Raw genomic sequence first — 24,214 nt, forward strand, 5'->3', positions numbered from 1 at the left:
CTTATTATATTTGACAAAACCTTGAATTTGAGGTCCAAAATAGTTGCAGTCAGATTAAAAAAAAAAAAAAAAAAAAAACAAAAAAAAAAAAACAGTAATAAATAAATAAATAAATAAAGCAAAACTAATTACTGAGGCTACTAAACAATTAAGGACAGAGCACAGTTAACCATCAAGATCACCAGTGCACCAAACAGTGCTATCACAGGGCAGACCTCAGGGTTCTCATCAAGTAGTGTGCCTAGCAGAGTTAGCATTCGCATTTCCTCCTGAGTTTCACTTTTCATATTTCACAATAGATGTACATCAGTGTTTCTCACAACACAGCCCATTGGGCTGTTATACACCAGCAGCAAATGTAACTGTCATGCTTTTATTAAAAGTACCTCTCTACACAGTACTTACTACTGTATGCTATATAGCACCACAGATATTCACTTGACCAGATGTAGGAGATGATTCCTTAATCTAGCAGCAGACTGTGCTCTAAATCAGGTGCTTGTATGTCACTTAAACAAACAAACAAAAAAAAAAAAAAAGGTCTTGAAACCACTGGTATGAATTCTTGCTATGCATATTCTTGAATTAATCCTGTCTCACCTTTTTAATAGTATCTATCAAGTCTGTTGAGTTTAGCTTGCCAAGTGGCTTCCCATGTGGTGGTAATGCCTGCCCTGGAGTAGTAAATGTCTCTTGACAAGCTCCCCAAGTTACATAGAAGATATCTGCAATAATAAAACAAAATATTTAGAAAATATTTAGAAGTTTAGGTCCTGATGCACTATCTGGCTTAATTAATTTGATGTTATTAGGCAATTCCTATTCAAATATTTCATATTTATGTAATATGCCCCAAATGCTTTACCTTCCATATTGTCCAGAACATCTGAGCCCCAGTCACTCTGAAACACTTGCATCAAAATATTATCAAATACATGGAGATTCTTTGTGCCAACAATTTTATCACGGAACAAACGACATGCTTCGTAAGCAACTACTTCCAATACGTGGTCTGCAGTTTGTGTTGATGGTCCTGAAAAAAGGAGAGATTAAACTTTATATTTTTCAATTAGCTCTACTTTTCCAGAATTTCTCATTTAAAATATGAGATTGAGAATAAGTAAGTGAAATTACATACCAGCAGGAGAGCATCAGTAAGGAAGAAGAGAGAAAGCAAACATGTTATGAAGTGCTCTTATATATCTTCATGTGTCACAAGATAAAGTAAAAAATACTCTATGAAAAGCAGTTCTGCAGTTTAGTGTCAGCATTCTAATGATAATGAACAAGGTATTTCACACTAAGTAAAAATAGAAATACAAAATTCCAAGCAATTAAAAAGAACAAAAACAAAAACCAGGAAATTTTCAAAGGGGAAAAGAAAGATTGATAATAAACAAAAACACTACTGGAGAATACAAAGACACAATGATCTACACAAATGTAACAAGAGAAGTGAGATGAGTTTCAAGGGTCAGTAAATGACATGCCATATTGTTCGTCACTAAAAAAGCCTAACTATATGTCACCATTAGATACAAAAATTGAGTTTTTAAATATGCTGAGATTACCCATTCATTGACGGTCAGTACAGCTTTTCATACCTCATTCGAGCTAATTTTATACCATCTGATGATCCAAGAAAATAAAAAGAATACAAATCTAATATTCTTAATGTTTTTGTATTACTTATGTAAGCCCTTTATGTAAACATTTTCTCTAAATAATCTAAGAGCTGAAAGTGCAATAAGGGGTAATTGCTCACAACCTAGTAGTAATGGTTATTTCACAAGATAAAAATCAGCCTTGAAAGATGTCTAAGCTATCTAAATGGAAAAGTATATAAAACTGGATATACTTCCAAATTTCACCCTTCCAAATTAAAAAAGAACTCTGGAGACTGGACTGTAACTATTAAACATTCCGTTACATAGATATTTGTAATCTTCTATGTAGATTAGACAGAAATCTATCCGAAGCAAGCTTCTGGAATTCCAAAAGACAAGATATATTCTCAAAATAGATAAATAAATAAACAGAAAAAAAAAGAATGCAATTCTAGAATACTTACTTCCCTTAAACTACAAATAGATGCTGTACGTATTTGAACAAATCATACAGCTTTTTTAATCTACTGTGTGGTACAGAATAAACTGTTAATTTTTTCCTCAACTGAGTAACAGAGAGTTTGCATCTTAGAAAAAAGTACCACAGGATGGAACAGCAAGTTACATGTGAAGTAATATTTTATGCATTCTATGCCATTTCAGAACTGCTTTATCAATGAAAACCAAGTGACTTACCACCAGATAAATTGTATCTGAATAAACCAAGAACCCACTGAGTAAGAATACATGGTGTAAAAAGGTAATGACCATGATCATCAACTGTGAATTTTGCTCGTACCTTTAAAAAAGAAGATAGTAAAATAACAAGAGATGTTCTAAAATGGAAATACAGCTTTCAATTTCTCTAAAATACCACTAATTAAGGCTAGAAATTTAGAGAATACTTACACACACCTTAGTTGTTGTCAAAAGTGCACTGATTAAATGTCCTGTTTTGTGAATGAGAATGTGATTTTCTCATAATTAAAATATTTCACTTACTAGGTAGAGATTTCTTAAATTTTAAGTGGGAGGATAAAAATGAGATTGTGTGTCTAAGCATCTATTTTAACTGTGTAAAATTTTAATAGACACACACTTGATGTGTGCAAGGAACTCTACCCTCCCATCTCTCTTCTTTACAACATCCACAGATTACTATCTGCTCAGGTGATAATGACCACTATCTCCTGATTCAGTAAGCTGGAAAATACTACTACCCACATTATCACTCCGGAACTTCAGGTGTAGACAGTTTAAGATGATTGCTGAAATCATACACTAAACCTGTATCAACATAAGAGCCCTTACTACTTATTCAGTTTACTTCTGATATCTAGAAATCTTTTTGAATCAGATACCAACATTATGAAAAATATACAAATGTAAATTTTAATGCTGGTAAACCTTTTTATTTTCTCATTAATATCAAAAGCTGATTATTAAGACACATATTTCTGTACTTTCCATCTCCCTGGAAACAATAAATTACATTTCCGTACCTGCTCATATACTTGAACCATAGATCCTGCTAGCTGATGTATTTTTGGTAAAGAGCCCCAAACAGGGTGATTTTTTAGGTTTTTCTGCAGTACAGGTTCCAAGTAGGCACTATAAATAGTTTGCAGTTGGTCTCTATCTGGATAGCTACATAGTAAAAAAAAAAAAAAAAAAGGAATTATTATGGATTAGTGTTCTTAATTGCTCTATTAAGAATAATCTAAGTTATACTAAGTTATACTGACAATTACTGAGAGATTTCAATGAATTTCCATCTAGCAGCTAAGTGCCATCACTGTATTACTGCCATTATTGTTTTACTTTCTGAGGCCACCTACTGAAAGTTTGCCATCATTTGTAAATGTTCTCTAAAATTAAAAAAAAAAAGAAACAAAACAAACACACAAACAAAACAACACTACCAACAACTACAGATTACTCAAGTGGTTTCCAGTGCCAAGAGGTACCGAACAATACCAAATAGTAGAATAATAGAATGGTTTGGGTTGAAAGGGCCCTTAAAGACCATTTAGTTGCAACTCTGCTGCCACAGGCAATAATACCATCCACCTGGCCTTGAGTACTTCCAGGGACACAACATCCACAATCTCCCAGGACAACACCATCCTCATAGTATCCCATCAGAACCTAGCTAAAATCACCACCCCTTGTCCTGTCACTACATTTCATCATTGTCTCAGCCTATCCCCACAGAAGAGTTGCTCCAGCCCTTTGTTTATCTTTTGGGCCCTCCTCTGGACCCAGGGTCTCAAGAGAGCACAATGGGGGCAGGAGGTGGGGAGAGGGGAGGTGTGATTTTGAAAGGTGAACATCCCAAAACTGTTAGAAAACAGGATGAGAACAGCTACATCTTCACGAGGAGTAAATTCAGTGAGGGCTCTATAAACAAGCTGAATCGGAGTTCTGAATGTCAAACCTCACTTTCACATACTTACTCAACTGCACAAAGACGAACAATAGAAGTAAATCTGGAAGTAAGTTTATGCCTTCCCAATGTTCCTCCAGCAGTCATGGATGCCACAATCTGGATATTTTCTAAACCAACCCACTCCAGATTTTCATCATAGAATCCTTGGTATGTCAGAACCTTTTATAATTACACAAACATTTTATTAAATGAAAGTTGACAATATATTTTACAAAAAATTATTAGTGAGAGATACATCATCACTATTTCCTTGACTGTCAGTGGGATGCTCAGTACTGGTGTCTTTTTCCCTAATAGTCTCAAAAGTAAATTCTTAAAAAATTGTAAAATACAGTAAAGAAAAGTCAATATTGCATGATGAGAAATCAAGGGAAAGGACAGAGTTCGCTAGAATTGTCCATAACTAGCTGGTAATTCTTCCTTGAGAAAAGCATCTAACATTAAGTAGGTTAGACATTTCATCAGTGATACTTTACTCTGGGCATATGATCAGTGTTAGAAGGCTTTGTGTCTAAAAGTATATTAAAAAGGAACAAATCCATAAAGGAAAAGATGACATATATGAATTACTCCATAACAGTCATTCAAATAAATATAGAGAAAGAATATCATTAGCAGGAAGAGGTATAAAAATCTAGAGAAAATTGTTTTTAAATATTTCATTTTGAATTCCATTCTACACTAAGAAGAATACTATGTCACATCTACACTGAAAAGAGCAGTGTGTCACATCATTAACTTACATTGTCAAGTACTGTCTTTATCATTTAAAAATATAAGCTCAATAAAAAATGGTATCTTAATTCCAGTTGATAGCTATATATTCTATTCAAGTACAAAGAAAAATAACGTCAACTAAGGCACAGGATATTAACTATAAAATTATAAATGTAGGTACAGAAACAGATCTATTTCCAGGGTATTTAAGTCTCTTTGTAAACAGGAATTTACCTGCTGCAAAAAGGCCACGAGAGTGCTTGTTCCCCATTTATCAGGTTTGGGTAGATTTATATCCTTTAAGTACAAAACAAGTCTTTCACAGTCTTTTGGTCTGAATACTCGCCCAGTGTTTGTACTTATTACAATGCAAGTTTGATTTAATTTCTGTATAAGGTGCTGAGAGGTAGTTTGTGCACTGCAGTGAATGGCAGCAATCTGAGTGGATCGAAGTTGAGAAAATGCATATCGAAGCAGCATCCTAAAAAAGCAAAAGTGTACACATATATAAATATACACAAGATAAAAACACATTCAAATTCTGAGTATCCAAAGATATTTTATAGCTTTTGAATTAAAATACACAAACTGCAGACATGAGGTGTTGCATGAGATTTGCTGAATTTACCATTTTCCATTCAAGACATTCAATTAAAGTGTAGTGTACATCTACATAAAATAAAGGTCTATCTTCAATACCTTATATATATTGAAAAAGCCCACATAAATAAGAACCTAAAATAAGCAACAGTATGACTTTAATTCAGCTGCCTGGACAAAGGTATCCAGGATGAGACCAAGACCAGGTATCTCAAATGCCTTTCAGCTGTTGCCTCAGTGATAGTACAGGTGCCTCAAAAATCCTGTTTCACATCTAAAAGCCTCATACAGATGTCTCAGATGCACAGTGTCAGCTTGAGCTTTCCCTATATTTTCTTACTTGCCTCTATAGAAGGTTTGCTTTTTAAGTAACGTAAATATATTCTGTAATTAAAAATAAGAAAAATCACATGATAAAATCATTAATATAAAACATTATTAACTTTTTCAAACAGACAGAGGAATGTTTTGCTTAAAAAAGCAAATGTAATTTTTTACCCCTTTCCACAACCTTCAGGACCCACAAGAAGAAATGGCTCCTTATTGTTGAAGTCTAGCCAGGGTCTGAAGTAATCTAAGCCTCTCTGCATATCAGGGGTCTGGATGACAGGGAGTGTCTGCAGATTACTGAAGTTATCAGCTGTCAGATTTTCGGGTTTTTTCAGCCTATACAGCATTAAGTGTCCACTGTCAGTGTCATAATATGTGTCCAGGGGCTTCCTTGGATCTGGTGGAGATTCTCGTGCCCAAGTGAAGACCTTAAAAAAAAATAAATAATAACATTTCTTTTAAATCCATATTCCTAATGTCAAGGCCTACTATTTAACTATGTATAAAGAATGTTCAGAGTAACTTTGTAAAAAGAAGCATTTAATTCCTCCACTTTATAATTTTGCAGCTTCCTTTGAAACCAAATTTTATCATGTTATGCATATGCCTTATTATCAAGTCCTGAATTAAACAGTATCATATTTACTAAGAATTAAAGTCAAAGAAATCAAAGAATAAGAAAAAACTGCTTTTAGGACACCTTTATATAAAATCTTTTTTATATTAGACAACATTTACGATAATAATAAGGGTAATGTAACTCATTCCATTACATCGGCAGCTAATATCCAGAAGTTGAGTTTGATCTTTGACCACCTACCCTGAGTAAGTTATAGTTCTACTCTGAATATGTTATAGCTCCAGACTGTCTTTTGAAAGGAATTGTTTCCTTCTCTTCAACAGAAAACCCAAGGGTGACTATGGAGATAACTCTACCAGGGACAGCCTTATGCAGGCACTATGGACACAGAGGCCACTTAGTTTTCCAGCACTGTTCCTTTATCACTGTGTTTTCAAGTATTTACACATAGATAAAACCAAACCCCAGAATATAAAATACATAACTTCAAAACAGTGCTATAATAACACCTTCCTGGTGAGGTGCAAAGCCCATAGTTGTTATTATTCCACGCACTCTGAACACAAAAAATACATGTTAGAGATGCAGTAAATACAAAATGTGTGCTGTAGATGCTTGTTGCATAAAACAGTATGAACAGAGTCTGTTCTCTGTCACTTGGTTCAGTACAAAAGAATTGTTGCCTGGGATGGATGAACTCAGCAGTGTTTCAGGGACATGTGAAACATTTATTTACTTCCAAGTTACTTTAGCTACCTCCCTCTATGCAGCACAGACTGCAAATAAATTAGAGCACAGGTATTTTACAACTTTGAATCTTCATTGAGAGAAGAGAGAATCACCTTCTAAATGTACTGAGAAATGTTTTATGAACTTGATGAAGAGGATTACCTGCTTTGCAAATTCTAGTCGTGAGTTCATATTAAGATTGCCACCAAGACCCCGGAGCAAATTAATGATAAACTGTCCACGGTTGGTACACCCACGAAGATGAGAAAGTCCATTCATCACAGTTCCAACTAAACTCGTTTCTACCACAAAGTCATTCTGTAAATTATAAGTCAGAACACATTTAATCATATGCCTAAATAATAAATGCCATGTATTGCTAGCAGTGTATTCTTCGTCCCTCCCACTTGATGTGAAATTATTTTAAAACTTTGATTTAATTCTGTGTTTAATTACAAATTGAGGTAATTCAGCAATCAGAACTTTTCTTGAATATTCTGAGAATCCGTAAGAAACCAACATAACTAAGTACTAGGAATCACTCTCAGGAACAGACCATTTATGAATTTTGCTCTTTACCACCAAAGGATGATGTTCAGCACCAATGTCATGCCTTTCTTTAGCATCCAGATGAAAATACTTCAAAGTAGAAAAATATCCATGGGTGGAAGAAACAAGAGGGGAAATAGTATTAAAAACAAAAAGGGACTATCTATGGGGGACCTTTCCAAAGGGGAGGTAATGCAAGTGTTCCAATATTAGTTTATTGGCTACAGCAGTGGAGATTTGTAGCATGTTTCAAAACTTTAAATACAGCAATCAAGTTTTAGAAACTCACAGTGACTAGAATGGTTCCAGCATTGCTCTTATTAAAAAGAACATTTTCCAAAAAAAGTTGTGATTTCTTTTTATTTAAATTAATATAAACAGTTTCAGTTATAAACTAGAAAAATGTATCACCTTAATAGAAACTGAAAAGTGATCAAGTATTCAATAACCAACCTGCTTGACAACCCAGTTTAAAGCCTTTTCAAAATAGTCCCCAATCCAATTTTCAAGGTTCTCTTTGCATTCTTCAGGCTGACTTCTTAGCCAAGATTTTATCAGAGAATTAAGATCTGTATCTTCATCACTAAGCCAAAGCAAAAGAAAAGAAGATTCAAACTAACAGAATTCCCCATCTTCACACAGATGAGTTAAAGTGGAACAAAATTCCATGAAAATATTTTTCATAAGAATTTCTTACCAGTATTTTGGCTCTAATGGTCATACACAAATAATGCAGTATGTATGTGAAAAAGTAGGAAAGACATTAGCCAAAAGATTATGGCAAGACAGCTTTGAAGGCAAATAAAACCTAAACTAGATTCTCTCAGTGATTTGCTTTTCAAGTGCACTCAAGTAATTCAGCCACTCTGCACAGTTCAGACCACCTTTCTAGAAAATTTAGGAAGAAGTGCTTAGTTTAAGAAAAGATAATGCTCTCTGACTTACCTCAGAAAGATCATTCCCATTCGAGATATCGTAGCAGGAGATGCACAGCTAAGGTCATGAGTTTCAAAAATAAAGTTGACATTTGAGCCAAATTGAATTCTCTCTCCACTAGGCATAGTCAACAGTCTGTTGTCATCCAAAACAGAATTCAAGGATTCAATCCATTCAGGGTCAATATCACCATCACAAATTATCCAAGACGTAGTATCTATTTGTAGACACAATCATAAAATATCAAACCCAAGAAAAACACTTGAAGGATATAACTCCCAACTAATCGAACACTATTTCTTACTCTTCCTTCATCATAATTTTAAAATAAGCTTTTTTAGGGACATACTTCATGTTTTATCTTCTGATGTCTACTTTTGTTTTTGTAAGTACAGAAAAGCTGGAAAGTGCCACTCGGTGTTCTTCAACATGACTGACACCATAAGTTTTATTTACCTTGTGCTAACCACAAACTAATAACAACACACTGTAAAAAGGAAACTGAAAATAAACAATTTCAGTAAATTAAACAAAACAGTACATCTACTCTCTCCTAAACATACCTTGGGGTTCTCGTACCACTTGCCGAGCACTATTTGTAAGCACACCATCAGACCATTCTCTGGTATCCATGTCAATATGGCCAAGCAACTGATGACGAGGCATTGCTTTGGGATTCATAGCGTACTGTTTCACTACTTTGCCAGTTTTACTAAGTGCTGCCTTTAACATCTGCCAAAGTGTTGATTTCCCCGCACCACTTGGACCTACAATAACTACGCCCATTCTTTGACGTAGTTGTTCATACAGTTCCAAAGCTTTCTTGATCTAGATAATAAAAGAAACAAAGGAGAGGTGAAGTTGTGAAGCTAAATCGATCATGTTCTTTTTTCATGCTTTTCCAATCTACTTTGCATGCAGTATCCTTTTTTTCTATAATTATGGAATAAAAGACATTTAGAGGATCAGTTAAAATTCAGGTACGAAAGAGTAGCAAGAAACTTATTTTGCACCAGTGACCTCTGGACATAGACTTTTCCTGAAAAATTAATGATGTTTAATCAAAAAACTTTAGCCCAAAAAGTAAATGAATATACTCGAGACACAAAACTGCTTGATAAAACTTAATGTTTACATATTAATTATTTCACTGTCCAAAGCATTCATAGGAATTTGTACTCGAAAAAAACTGCATATCACATGCTCTCATCTTAAGCCTCCTTGCATTATTTTTCATTCAATTACATGATCAATCTCCTATGCTTCCACCAAACACATCTGTTTTTATACGAATAATCATAATCTAACATTTAGGGTTTTTTTCACTTTTTTATAAAACATTTCAGTCAAAAGTAGAAGGAAATTATTCAAATATATTATCCACTAGTCCTAATTAAGAACAATTCATTTTGTTTTGCTGTTCTAGACAGTGTTTACCTGAGTGTTTATAATTTCCAAGCGTGCCTCTTCAAAGGCTTCCTGTAAAGCTGTAGCTAACTTGGCATACTCCACATCTTTGAAGTCAGTGCCAGGGAAGACGTCTTTAACCAGTGCATCAAATCGTGCACAGTCTGCAAATGTAAGCTTTGACATGGTATTAAGCCGCAAAGCTTGAACCACCAGGTGACTTTCATTAACTGGAAGTAAAAACAAAGAAGCCAGATTAATTTGTATTCTGGTTTTGGTTGTTTTTTGTTTTGGGTTTTTGTTATTGTTGTTTGGTTTATTTGTTTTTAGCTCAGAATATACCAGTGCTTGAATCCATACTGTAAAACATAGGAAGTGGAATCATAAGGGAAACTACAATCCAGTCTTTCTAACACTGCTTGGAAGTTAGTTCAGTGACTAAATACCATATATATTGACAGGTGAATTCTATTACAGATTGTTATAATACATATATAGATAGTCATATTGGAGATGGTACATACTAGCATAATGATTAAAGCAGGACTAAGAGCAGCAGTGTATAATTATTTTCTTTATAAAGTGCTTGTGTAAGAAATGAAGGACTCCTAATGGGCAAGGCACAGGGATCTGATCCCTATTTTTTGCTTTTTTAATCAAACCATTTTCTTATGTAAAACATGATTTTTTTCAGAGAGTGAGTGAAGAATCATTGTTTCATCACAAATGCATGATTGCCCAAAATCAGAATCCACTGTAGCCCAAATTCAACCCAAAGGACAGAAAGTCTCTATTCTCTAACATGCCCTTTCCCCAGATGTTCTAGAGCCTGAGAATTAGTACATCCTTCCAGGATTAGGAAAATGCTCAGATTCTTCATTCTGAGCAATGTTTTAAATGTAAATGTTCCTATAGGCTATTTTTCTAAATAAGGTGATAAATCATAAAGAGGGAAAATGTCTACACTAAGGAACTTGTTTTAGAAAGCAAAGCAAGCAGTATAGAAGTCAGATTGAACAACACAAGAAAATATAAAGAAAAAGGAAATTGGATCTGGTAGAAATACCCTATGTACCTCAAGCTAAGAGATACACATATAAACACACACAGAAATAATCTGGGACAAAATCATACACTTGACTGACCTATCTAGCCTAGCACAAGGATTACTGGAAGTTAGAATTTAAACAAGACTGAGCAAATTTCAGGAAGTTTCACATCCCTAAACAAGAAGCCAAAAAAGGAACACTGATGGGAACACATTGTAAAACACACTGTTGGCAGTGCTTTGATGGATCCAAACATATCTCAGTTACAAATTGTTTACCATTAACAAAATATTTGCAATGTCCAGATTTGCAAACCAAGGCTGTCTCTAACAACAAAAGTATCATCTGGACAGATATCTGCTGTTCAGGACATCAACTACTGCTTTTTGTTCGCTAAGAATGTAAATGCTTATCTACCCTGGTATTAATTCCCACACATTTAAAATCTAAACTAGAAGAAAACATTAAAAATAATCTAAAAAATACATAATGCTCCAGTCTAATATAATATTTTCCATCCTTTCTATCTGTTCTTATGCTTACCTCTGCCTACCAATCTGTGTTCAACATGGCCCTTATCGTCTATCACGTGACTATCCTAGTTTCAGCTGAGACAGTTAATATACATACAGACACATAGATAAATAGACAAGATATCATTATCATTACTATTATTTCCCTCTTCCTTTTCTATGTTACTAAATAGTTTTTATCTCAACCCACGAGTTCCAGTTTTTTTCTTCCCGAGTTCTCCCTCTCATCCCACTGGAAGGGCAGGGAATGAGTGAATGGCTGTGTGACACTTAGCTGCCTGCTGAATTAACCCTTAGCTGCCTGCTAATTAACAGTGATCATTTTAGCCAACCTCAAATGAATTAAAATGGTCTGATGATTGATGAATAATGACAGCATCAGAGGATCTACACTCCAGGCCTCAGCAAAGTGAAAACAATAGTCTTTGAGAATCATTTAGAAACATAAACAAATAAATTCCTCTTTCTATATATGACATCAGTCTTTTGTGACTGATAAAGAACTATCTTGGATAACTTTTTCTTTGCCAAGTGGTCTCTAATCCAAGGTATGGCTTCTCAAGACTCTGCTGAAAAAGATGTAGTTAATGGTATCTGCACAGTACTCTAAATAATCAAAAGTCTGACATGATCAATCTTACTTTCTTGCTTTTCTGCACTTCTTTTCAGCTGACGAAGAAGACTGCCACAGCCTTTCAAAACAGTCTTTAACGCTCGTAAACCCCAGTCATAGTGCTGCTGTGGTGTTAAAAGCTCCCTAAATTAAAAAAAAAAAAAAAAAAAAAAAAAAAAAAAAAAAAAAGTGTTGTAATCAATTTTAGGCAACATTGCCAGGTTTTCTACTTTTCTTTTCAACCAATGACTATACTTACAATATGGTTTGGGGAAGTGGAAGAGATCCCGTAATAGCAACCGTAATGCCTTTCAGAGGTATAAGCAATGATACTCTAAAATTTTCAGAGGAAGTATAAACAACAGCTAATATTTATATTATCATCATTAGTGATATTAACTAAAATCTCTGACAGTTTATAACTCTGTTCTTCTATCTGGCATATTTACAACCAAACAGCCATTCCACTTAAACTAATTTGGGAGTCAAAATACACGTTTAATCACACAGTCATATGCTTACATTCATATTTAATGAATGGGATGCAGTACTTTGCCACCTTGAGATTTTAACTGCATTCCACCTGCTTTCATACCTGAAGCTCCCAATATATTACAATATTTTTATTTTTAATGTATTTTAAATTAGTCGCTACAGAAATTTGAAGGGTACACCAATATCAGATTCAAGGGCTATACTGAAAATAAAAGTCCAGATGATTCCAAACGTACTGTTTATGTCCAGCTTTGTGTTGGAAACCAAACTTTCTGCAATTTTCAATATTACCTAAAATTAACAAAAAGTACATGGCAAATACTACATAGATAAAATCGATGTGAGATAACCACAAGGATCAATGTAAATTTCCACAAGGACAGAAACATGCTAAGAATTTTGTTTTAAAATATGCTTACCTTGCTAGATTGAAAATAGCGACTAATTTTCGACCAAGTGTTTTAGCATACTTAAAGCCTTCTGAATACAAAATCACTTCTGCAATAAGTTCATTGTCTGGATGAGTCATAGCAACTGGCCTAAAAAGTTGTTTGAGGTTATCAGGCAGTTTTTGTCTTCCTCCATAATCTTTTCCAGCAGGATTCATAGTAATAAAAATCCCAGAATTATGATCCATTTCAACCTGGAAATAGAAATGCAAGGGTAGTAGTATATCGTCAATTGAAGATATGAGGAGGCATATTGTGTTTAGTTACAGTAACCAGTCTCTAAATTAGTAAAGATCCAGTTCTTTCAGAACTATTAGTATAAGAAAACATTAAGTCTGTTTTGTTGTACCTTTTTGCCAAGCAATTCACATGAAGAACTATGTTTCTTCAAAGCATGTTGAATAGTCTGAATCTGCATGGACACTGCAGACAACACAGCTTCCTCAAGTCTATTAAATTCATCAAAACAGCCCCAGGCTCCACATTTCACTAAGCCCACAAATATGCGTCCCATTGACTTCACATCAATGCCCTTAAAATTAAAAAGAAATACAAATAACAAGGAAGTAACAGAAGTCTATCTTGCTACCTATCTTGCTACCTATATGCTACCTAAGATACATTACTTTAAGTAAACACAGATGTCTAAGAAACAATTAAAGGCAACCTGACAAATAATTAAGACTATTTTAGAAAGTAATACTTCTCTATGAACAATGTGAAAAGATATTTCTGAATTTATTAAGATAAATTATGAGGAACTATACACACCTCATCACAATTAAAGACTAATACTTGTCTTCCAAGAAGTCCACCCAAGGCCTTTACTGATTCTGTCTTCCCAGTGCCAGCTGGACCATAGGGATTTCCTCCAAGACCCATCTTCATAGCCTGAGTAAGAGTTAGGTAACACTTATCTGTCAAAGGTGTATAAACAAGTTTGGGGGAATTACCCTGCAGAAAGAAAACAAATTATATGTTTTAGTACACAAAAATTAGTTAAGATATAATTTCATTACTTGCATTCATAAATTGATATATTTAAAAAGAGATGATAAAGCAATGACTAAGAGTATTATCTCTTTTAAGTATGTGATTTTGTTTAACATAATGAAATTTCCCTAATTTTTTTTTAGAATTACAAAAAAAAAAAAACCTTTCAAAGGAAACTAAAAAAAGCACTGAAATAAGGTCAATCTGTGTCCATGTCAGAAAGTATTATGTATCCATATTGTAGCTGCTTTCCATGCAAGCATTATATTTATATTACCACAATCAACACTTAAAAATAAGCATCCTACTTTTTAATATTTTCTATGAAATAGAACAAAAAGGACACAACAAATTTGGAAGACAACTGCAATGGTTGGAAGGCAACCAGCAGCATGTGAGGAATGAAAGTGTTGACACGTTTGAAAGCCACCAAGCACAAATTAAAAATAACATACCTGATATTCGTAAGTATATTGAAGTTCAGCATCTACCATCTGAACGTAACATTGTTGGTCTTTCATATAAAATCTCAACTGTTTCTTCCAAGCCCAATCTTCAACACTGTGAATCTGAGCTTGATTTAGCTGCTTCACTAAATCAATGTTATGAATAATATCTAGAATCAAAGCTTTAAGCTTGAGCTCAAGAATTCCCGGTTCTGTGTACAACAATAAAAAAAAATTAAAAATCACAACGTTAGCAATTCTGACATTCACTGGGTTGCTTTCTATTATTATTTGACATTACTGTGATCTTGTTTCAACTATATATATTTACTAATAAAATGAGATCCTGACAGAGGCAGCATGCCCTCATGCAATTTCAGCCATTTGAAAGATGGGCAACCAGCCTAATATGTGTGATGTTTTCTGCCCCTACATTCAAGAGAGTGAAATAGAGGCTTTCCCAGAAACAAATTATTCCAAAAATGTTTACAGCTACATCCGCTCGATCAGTGATGCACAAATTCTTGAGTGATGTGATGAGGGTCTGAAAACCACACTGTATATGTTCTGAAGATTTTAACTCTGAAGAAAGGGGAGGATTTTTCAATATACAGTTACAGACATTTTATATAAAACTATGTTGAGATACGTACATATACATTTATTTTATATATATATGAATTATGTACATTTCCCAATATATAAGCTCTCCAAAGACAGCTTTGTAACCTAAATAAAAGTCAGTTATTCACTGAAACATTAAATACACTAAAGTTGTCTTTAAAAGTTAGCTGATTTGTAATTTCCTACTTAAACAAAGCGAACGTTAAATACTACACAGTTACAAAATCATTATGAGGTCTTACATATTAGAGCTCATTTTTGTACCTGTACTGCCAGTATCTTCCATGCTGATATCAATGCCAGTATAACGTTCCAGTTTAGCCATGAGTTCTAATTCTAACTGGTGTAGGTTGTGGTTTTTGATAGCATTTTCAACATCTTCAGTGAACTGAATTTGTTCTGCCAAGGAAAGAATCTTAAAAAGAAAGAAGTTCAAATTACATTTTAAAAATACAGAAGATAAAGGAAAAGAATCATTTACAACTGGTCATAAAGAAAATGTTATCAGTGTTTAAATTATTATATGCATAAATACATAAATATAATTTTAAATGTAAATGACATCAAACACTTGCCACATACTTAAGAACAAATACAATCACCTTTAAAATATAAAATTTAGCAAAAACTTGTAATTGCTGTATTGGATTGCATTACATCAGTTGTTCTATCACTGTTTGTGGTACCAAAACTGTTAGAAGCATTTTTTCTTATTAACAGACACGTAATACAGAAACATTTTAGGCACAGAGTCTGCAGCCAAAGAGCTCTGACCACATCTTTTACTTTTTTCGCTACTGACCTGCTAACCATAGCATTTTGTATTCTGCTTTCTGCTTACACTTTATGTAAGATTAGGTGATATGTAAAATACCCCAGTACTTCACATGCTTACATAAGAATTACAAGAAAAAGAACATTTTAAAGAATATCTCTATACTGCATAATGTGGATTTTTCTGGGATTTGTCTGGAGCTTTCTTGCAAATTCACATGTATAGTTTGTGAGCCCTTAAAAATAACTTATTTTGTGTATTTAAAACTACACAGCGGCGCTACTGAATCATCATCTACAACCTGGGAAGGAAATAGTGATGGATCAATGGAACCTCTTGATTTTTTTCCAGCATCAATACAATCAATTAACAACTTCTTCAGAGTCTCCTTCATCTCCAAAGCCAAACTGTTTAGCCACACCTGCCAAAAAGATTTAAAAACTTCAGCTACGTTACAAATTATTTTCTCAAAACTTTTTGGAAATATATTTGGATATGATTTTCTTACCTCCACATTGCTGGACAGAAGAACTTTATTCCTAAGTGGCACAGTTTCTCCTTCTACTGACTTCATGGCAACTATGTACTTAAATTCTTCATCAAAGCTCACACTATGAATGCCTGTTAGTCAGAAAACAACAATAAAGTTGTTTTACAACAATAAACACTGTTATTGTTTTATAACAATAAATACTGTTAGGCTTATACATGAATTCTCCAATTTCTAGTAGCAGAAAGGGAGAAAAAAAAGAATCTGCAACAGATAATTTATCTTTAAATATACTTCTTTCTGAATAAATACACTTCACAAATGAAAACTAATGTATTACCAGCAAAAAGTTTCTTAAGATGTGTCTGGATAACCAAAGGATTTGTGGATTGTCCTAAAATTTCTAATAAGTCATCATCTCCAATGAAATAGAATCTTGGAAATGCTGAGCGCTTTTCCTGTATAAATACAAAAGATTTTTTTAATTATATATTTTAATTCAAACTTATTTACTTTCTTTATAGAAAATAGGATTGATTTCAGTTGTACCTCCAAAAACTCATTCAGAGATCTCTGACATCTCTGAAGCTGATCAAGTATGGCAATTAAGGTACTTCTTATTCCTGCCCGGGCATTCAGTGAAGTTATTCTATTATCCCTTCTGATATCTGACAAAACAGACCTTGATAGAAAAAAAAAAAAAAAAAAGGAAAAAAAAAAAAGGAAAAGAAAAAAAAGGAAAAAAGGGAATAATTGAATAATTCATAAAATTACCATTACAGTTTTAATCTGAGTGTTATATATTTGTAGCTGTTTGATTAAAAATTAAAGCACACATGAGTTGCATAAGTATCTGATCTATAACTTTCAGTTTTAAAAAAATTTGTGATGAAACATTTCGAACTTACATCAACATATCTCCAATATAATATAAGAACTTTTTGGAACTGTTGTTCCTCATACCTTCACTATTAGCAACATTGCAGCACACAGTTCAAAGATGGTTCAGAAAATATGTTAGATTCCATATCACTAACCTAAAATCTTCATCAACTCTGGTAAAACGTGCATGATCTTTGGGCAGAGCTCCACGGCCAAATATGGGTTCTAAATAGACCCATTTCCTCTGTATTAGGTTTAAATGTTGCAAAAACTCATCCAACTCCGCAAGTTTTTTTTCCCAAATGGACACTTTATCTTCAAAACCTTTGTAATATGGAGAGTCCTTGAGGGACTGTAGAAGACAACGATGATCTCCAACTTGGTTGACTATGTCTTTCCAGTCTTTAATAAGCTTGACAGTCTTGCCTTGGCTATCTTCATAATCTGTTAATGTAAAGACAGCCCCAACTCCCCAGAGTTCAAGTTCACGTAATGCTTCTCTGATCGTAACTTCACCTTGAGCTCGACAATTCAAATCCTATTTAAAAGCAGAAATACACTTCATTTACTGCAGGCCTTGTAGAAATACTTTTTCTTCAAGAATCAAAGACCAATTGTATTTCTCTATTAGGACAAAAATATAAATATGCATGCAAAACAAAATATTCTATGGAAAAACACCATTCCATTTACAAAAGAACACAAGATAAATAAATAAATAATAGAATAAAAATACAATAACTTTACATGTCATTATTCATACCTTAAGTTCTGTGGCTTTTTCTATAATGGCATCAGTCACTTTAAGCAGGTCTCCAAACACCAAACCCTGAAGAGTAGTGCCTCGGGGAAGACCCAGAAGACGAAAGAGATCAAGCCAGTGGTCTGGAGAAAGATGTTCCCCTCTAACATATTTTAGGAGTGGAAGTATCATCTATGGGAAAAAAAATCATACAAATCTACCTAGTACTTATGCAAATTGTATCTGTTTGTTTGTAGAGAAGCTATTAAAAAAAATAACATTCTTAAAATAACGCACTTTTTTTAAAAAAAATAATCACAGAATTGTAGGGGTTGGAAGGGACCTCTAGAGATCATTGAGTCCAACCCCCAACAAAAATAATCCTGTATTTAATGTTTAAGGACTTTCTCAGGAAAACTCACTGTGAAGCACGTTTAAGTAAATTGTAATCTTCTCCTTGTTCACTATAAGGCACTAAAAGATTCTCATAAATTCAAAACAGCAGCAGGAGACACTTTCTTAAATTCTAACACATTTTTTTATGATAAATGAACAACAAGTAACATAGTAAAGTACATAATCCAATAATACTACTGGATTTTTTATTTCATACATCTTTCTATAAGTAGCATCTTACTTTGTATTTGTCCACTTCTTTTTGCAACTTTACTGTCATTACAGTGTGTCCTTCCATCTTCCTAATTTTATCATGCCAGTTAAATAAAAATTCTTCAAATAGGTATGTTTTACTCCTGCATGAAAATCAAATATAGAAAAGGTCATAAAACAGAACTATAACCATATATACGTGACAATGAAAAAATAAAGCAAAAAAAAACATACCTAAAAGTAATCCAGTCTTCTTTGGCTTTCTCCTGAAAACCCTGATTAAACTCCTCATACAATGCCCAGACTTCTGCACAACACTTAATATCCTGAGATACAACTTGTGACAAGGAGAAATCGGGCTCCTCCAATTTAAAATGATGGCATTCTTCACTGAATAAAAAGATAATTTCATTATACACGTTATTCAACTATACGTTAATGATTTATGAGAAGCAATCATACTAAAATAGACCTCTTTTCATTAAGAAAAGCAACTGGCTTCACTGATGAACATTTTTTGCCAACTGCAATTTCATCACTGCCTCCTTCCCAAGCAGAAATAATAAAGGAATGAAAGGAACAACTGTATTTTCCATAAACTTTCATTGCTTTTTTTTTTTTTTTTTTTTTTTTTTTTTACAAAGTGAGTTTTGAACATGGTGTTACCCAAAATAAGGCTTGCAATAAAGTTCAAATTGATTTGTTTCTTCACTACAGGTAGAAAAGTAGGCATTCAGAGAAAAAATTATTTCCTTCAACACAACAGTCTAACAGAAAAGACACTTATTCAAGAAATGAGAGAGGTGAGCTCTAGCCTGCTTAAGTGACCAGATGACTGAACCAATAAGCACCCTTCCTTGGACCAGTATAACAAACTTCATTTTAGTGATAAGTTCAAAAGTCAGAATATCCCGCCTTTCATTCACGCATTCTTTTCCTTACAGGCCTGAGTCCTGGAACTTTCCACTTCAAAAAAACTTCAGCACAAGAAATTCATGTTGTGTAAAATGAACAAAAATAACCTTGAAAAACAATGTATGAAAATCACTTAATATGAAGAAAACTGAATTACCAATATTATCCATGAGATAAAATTTAATATTTTCTGAAATATTATTACTGCAAAAGGCCTATGCATTAATGACTACAATATACACGGAAATAAACATACATAAGTTTTTCCTTCACAGTTTCAAGTTCAACAAATTCTTCCTTTTTTTCCTTTATGATCTGAGCACTTTTCTCAAGTGCATCTTGATCACCCGTCTCAATTACATCATCACTTGGCTTCAGCTGATCCCAACGAGCTTTAAATTTTTCCAGGTCTTGAAGATACATATTAATACGTGACATCACATTTCCCTTCATCACTTCAATCTGTAAAGTAAGAGTTAAAAATTAGATTCCTTTAGTGAATTACAACCAGAACAAAATCAAAGTAACCACATTGTTCCAACTTCACATGTCACACCCTAGGAAATTGCTTATCTTTAGTCTTCCGGTTTCATTTCAAAACAAGGGGTACCAACTTTATGCTTGGTAGGTAAGATATATTTTTGGCCTATGCTACCCATTCAGCCTGCACACAGAAGAAGTGCTATTTGTATGACACATTAGTACCCTCAGTAATAATAAAAATGAGTTCAGCTATGAACTCTTCCAACCCAAACCATTCTATGATTCCATGATTAAACATTGGCTGTTACCTGCTCTGTTATCATAAGCTGGTGGCTTTCCATCATTAATTCAAATTTATCCCATGTAGCTCTCAGGTTACTGATTGTTTCCAAACCCGCACCGGCCACAGTTCGCAGAAGTTTGTTTTTATCCTCAGCTTCTTGAAACAGGAGAAAAATCTAAATTCAAGTGGATTAAAAACACACGTGTACGTAAAAATTCAGTAAATCTTATTTATCCAAACAATGAATAAATATGTAAGAATCACCATTGTTGTATCCATAGGTTATGTGTCTATATGCATTTGCAGTTTTAATATTGTTTACATGAAAAGTAAAACACCAGCAAAATAGCACCTGAGGTATTTAGAGAAATTCTAAATCTTGATCCTGAAATGAAATATACTAAAGTTAATGCTTACTGTGAAACAGGTAAATGCCTCTTTTTGTAGATACCCAATCAACCACATTCTAAAACAGTATCGGAGCAACAGAAGTTCAGTATATATTTATCTATACGTGTAATGGTCTGGATGGGAAGGAGTTAATCTTCACTACAGCAGCTGTGTTATGTTTATTTATGTCACCAAAACAATACTGACAACACACTGATGTTTCCCTCAGTGCAGAACAGTGCACAGTATCAAGATGTTGCTAACTGCCTCCCTGTTTAATATCCTTGGAGTGGCAAAGCAGCTCAGAGGGGACACAACCAAGCAGATGACTCAAACAAACCACAGAATATTCCATACCATATAACATCCTGAGCAGCAATAAACAGAGCAGATGGAGGTTTAAGGAGGACAGCTATCTTTTGCTGGACAACTGATTAGGCACTGGTCTACCCAAGGAGTTGATAAGTGATTGCCTTTGCACCTCTTGTTTTGTTTTCTTTCTTCCACTTTTCCTTCACTTAACTATTTTAATCCACAAGCTTTTGTGCTTTTACTCCTCATTGCTTCTACCCCCATCCTGGGTTAAGGGTTGGGGGAAAGTAAGGGAGAACTAAGAGGGTTGTGTAGTACTTAGCTGCCTGCTAAGGTTAGCCTAAGACAGTTTGAAAAAACAAAGATGTAGAACAGGGACACTTCATATAAACAGGTACAATATTCATATTAAAAAAGCATTATTCCCTTATAATAGACGGTCGGCTTAAACAAAAAAAATAAACTAAAATTGTTCCCTAACAGAAGACATGGCTGATACAGAATATAACAAAGAGCGTTATCATTCTGTGTCATGAAAAGTATGTATATGAATGGATTGCCCTACATCTCTTCCAAAGTAAGACATAAATGGTATGAAGTCAGCAGACTGTCAGTAAAAAAATAATAATAAAAAGAAGTGTCCTCCTTGTAATGAGTGACCAACCTACACTTTAGCAGAAGATAATATGGATGTCAAAAGTATATTTGCTCTAAGAGGAGACTAAGGCTGTAGAAGTGAAAACCAGTGTTACTATACACAGATGAACTACATAAAGCTCAACCCAGGCCACTCTACCATTCTGTCATCCTATCAAAAAGGTTCTGGTTAGAGGTTAGAAGTGCGGGGAAACATATCAAATACAATATCATGATTTTATATTCTATGCAGCCACTTTTTCCACTGGTGGAGAGAAAATACTGTGTTACATGGACCTCTCCCCATGGACTCTATAAGGCCGCTGCATATTCTAAATTAGTTACATTAAACGTAACTTTTGAAACCAAAACACAGTTACCTTTTTTTTTTTTTTTTTAATATAGTTTTTGTCTTGGATACGATAAAATAGTATCTTACCTCTCCTTTTTGTTCATGTAGATTTAAATATTTTAAATTGTCTTCTGATATTTCTTCTACAGTTTGGGGTCTAACAACTAATGTTTCCATGGCATCGTTAAGAAACGAAGAAACGTCAGAAAGGTGAGCTACATAAATAAAGATGGAAAAAAGAGCTATCATGGAAAACTATTTGTAGTAATAAATAACAAAGTAAGACAAATGTGCTGTGGTACAACACCAGAATAAGACATAAGCATAGCTTTGCGTACAAGGTATTTACTTAAATATTGCAGACTCAGTATTACATGCTGTTTCAACAAAGGCTGTATGGTCATGTTTACATATAGATTTTTGAATTTAATACACTACTTGCAGTGTGTTACTTAAAATGCAAGTATCAGTCTCTGCTGAGATTTAAACATACGGACCTAGTGCATTTCTTTGTACATTTTCAATATCTGTAAGTCTTTTCACGGTAATAGGAGAAAAACAGATGTGAAACTTTTTGGAAGTGATGTGGGAGTTTTGTTTCATTTTGTTTTAGAAGAAACTAACTAAATAAAGCCACTTTGCACAGTGCAAATATTCACAAAGAAAAGCAAAGCTATGCAATCAAGCACAGTAGTCATGCTATGCTATCTATGTATGTCTGTTTTTTAATATATTTTCATTACAACTCCAGGAAATAATGCATCTTCCAGAAAGCAATTCAGCTTCCAGGCTATGGAAGTAATTCACCCTCTGCATGATCCTTGTTCTGAGTTTCTTGTCTAGGTGTATTGAGTTACATTTGAACAGATGCTGCCAAAATAAGTTAATGGAAAAGATGCACATTGAGATCAAGAGGTCATAGCTTAGGCCCATAGTGAAAATCAAGTAACGGATTACTTTTGCTTCACTGTGATTTCTGCAATTTGCTATGTCTAAAAGTAAAATATTTGTTAAATAAAAGGTGTATTTAACAAATACAGTGATATTAGTGCAAAAAAGTACAACAGAAATACAAACAACTATTATTCATTAAAATTATTTACCTTGTATAGATTTTCTCAAAGAAATGACAAGAACATCATACAACTTCTGGATAAAATCATCAATTGCAGTTTTCACAGGGTTGCAGTTGACTGTTAAGCAATCTATCTTGATGGTACTTCAAGAAAAATATCAAAAATAGCAAGTATTTGGTAATATGTACAAGTTCCAATATAGTTCTACAATATAGGCATGTCTGTACTTTACCTTGACTTTGTAGACTAATAAGAAAAAAATCTCACATCATTCTACAGACAAGTTTTACCTTCTTGGATAAATAACTGTGCTACTTGTAGCACTGAAAGACATATAAAAAATGTCAGGCATATATACTCAACATTATGAAGTCTAAAGTCTAACACTCTGATTTTCCAATAGTGAGTAAATCATTTGATTTTATACACTTAATGACACTGAATTGAAAATGAATTTTTTTACTCAAGAAGAAAAATATTATTTGTGCAATAACGTCCTTAGGTCTCAAAATTCCATAAGAATTTACCAATCCAGGCTTTCAAAGCTCTAAGAACATCAAAAAAGCCACAGTGAATCATATAAAGGCTCCAATCCCTATTTCTGACAGTGACTTTAAAGAGATGCCTAAAGAATGCTCTGAGAAGGACTAACCTATTCCACAATCTTCCTGTGTATTCTGCCTCAAAACCCATTATTTTCAATTTGTGACACTGTGTATCCACACGTGGTTTCTGGTTTCAAAATCCAACAGCTGAATTCTCTTCTGCTCTCTCAGCCTATACTCAAACACATGGAAATCTCGACTACTGACAGTATCATTTAGCCACCAAATTCCATCAGTCCATCCTCATGCATGAAATGTGACCTCCTTCTATTTGCTCTGAAGGTGGTTCCCACCAATTTCATTTGATAACTCTAACCAATACACAGAATCGTACGTGAACGCCTGTAAGAATAAAAGCCTAAACTAATAATATCTTAAAATACAATTTCAAGGATGTAATCTAGTGCTTAAACACGTGAATTATTTAACATGTAAATATTTTTAAGCCTATTTCCAATGGTCATATATAAAGCAGGTGAACACAAATTAGCTAAAATAATTGCTAAAACACTGCTGTGTCTTTTACTATCTCAGAATCAACCCTGAATGTTGAGGAAG

General features: G+C 33.8%; 1 protein-coding gene across 1 annotated transcript in view; it reads right to left on the bottom strand.

Moving 5' to 3' along the window:
• DYNC2H1 (dynein cytoplasmic 2 heavy chain 1) overlaps positions 1 to 24,214 on the bottom strand; it is a 127,394-nt gene that overhangs the window by 88,402 nt on the left and 14,778 nt on the right. Inside the window, exons 19-48 of the mRNA XM_072326710.1 lie at positions 23,079 to 23,194; positions 22,063 to 22,190; positions 20,311 to 20,460; positions 19,776 to 19,981; positions 18,839 to 18,994; positions 18,633 to 18,747; positions 18,017 to 18,187; positions 17,409 to 17,791; positions 16,921 to 17,053; positions 16,712 to 16,829; positions 16,390 to 16,502; positions 16,183 to 16,302; positions 15,371 to 15,521; positions 14,492 to 14,694; positions 13,815 to 13,997; positions 13,393 to 13,575; positions 13,014 to 13,237; positions 12,128 to 12,243; positions 9,935 to 10,134; positions 9,061 to 9,325; positions 8,507 to 8,714; positions 8,015 to 8,144; positions 7,175 to 7,330; positions 5,872 to 6,131; positions 5,008 to 5,254; positions 4,064 to 4,215; positions 3,110 to 3,254; positions 2,304 to 2,406; positions 866 to 1,033; positions 601 to 725 (exon numbers count right to left, since the gene is read on the bottom strand). Coding sequence (XP_072182811.1) covers positions 601 to 725; positions 866 to 1,033; positions 2,304 to 2,406; positions 3,110 to 3,254; positions 4,064 to 4,215; positions 5,008 to 5,254; positions 5,872 to 6,131; positions 7,175 to 7,330; positions 8,015 to 8,144; positions 8,507 to 8,714; positions 9,061 to 9,325; positions 9,935 to 10,134; positions 12,128 to 12,243; positions 13,014 to 13,237; positions 13,393 to 13,575; positions 13,815 to 13,997; positions 14,492 to 14,694; positions 15,371 to 15,521; positions 16,183 to 16,302; positions 16,390 to 16,502; positions 16,712 to 16,829; positions 16,921 to 17,053; positions 17,409 to 17,791; positions 18,017 to 18,187; positions 18,633 to 18,747; positions 18,839 to 18,994; positions 19,776 to 19,981; positions 20,311 to 20,460; positions 22,063 to 22,190; positions 23,079 to 23,194 — 5,128 coding nt within the window. The remainder of the gene's footprint in view (positions 1 to 600; positions 726 to 865; positions 1,034 to 2,303; positions 2,407 to 3,109; positions 3,255 to 4,063; positions 4,216 to 5,007; positions 5,255 to 5,871; positions 6,132 to 7,174; positions 7,331 to 8,014; positions 8,145 to 8,506; positions 8,715 to 9,060; positions 9,326 to 9,934; positions 10,135 to 12,127; positions 12,244 to 13,013; positions 13,238 to 13,392; positions 13,576 to 13,814; positions 13,998 to 14,491; positions 14,695 to 15,370; positions 15,522 to 16,182; positions 16,303 to 16,389; positions 16,503 to 16,711; positions 16,830 to 16,920; positions 17,054 to 17,408; positions 17,792 to 18,016; positions 18,188 to 18,632; positions 18,748 to 18,838; positions 18,995 to 19,775; positions 19,982 to 20,310; positions 20,461 to 22,062; positions 22,191 to 23,078; positions 23,195 to 24,214) is intronic.

Source organism: Excalfactoria chinensis, chromosome 1 (genome assembly GCF_039878825.1).
Source record: "Excalfactoria chinensis isolate bCotChi1 chromosome 1, bCotChi1.hap2, whole genome shotgun sequence".
NCBI lineage: Eukaryota > Metazoa > Chordata > Aves > Galliformes > Phasianidae > Excalfactoria > Excalfactoria chinensis.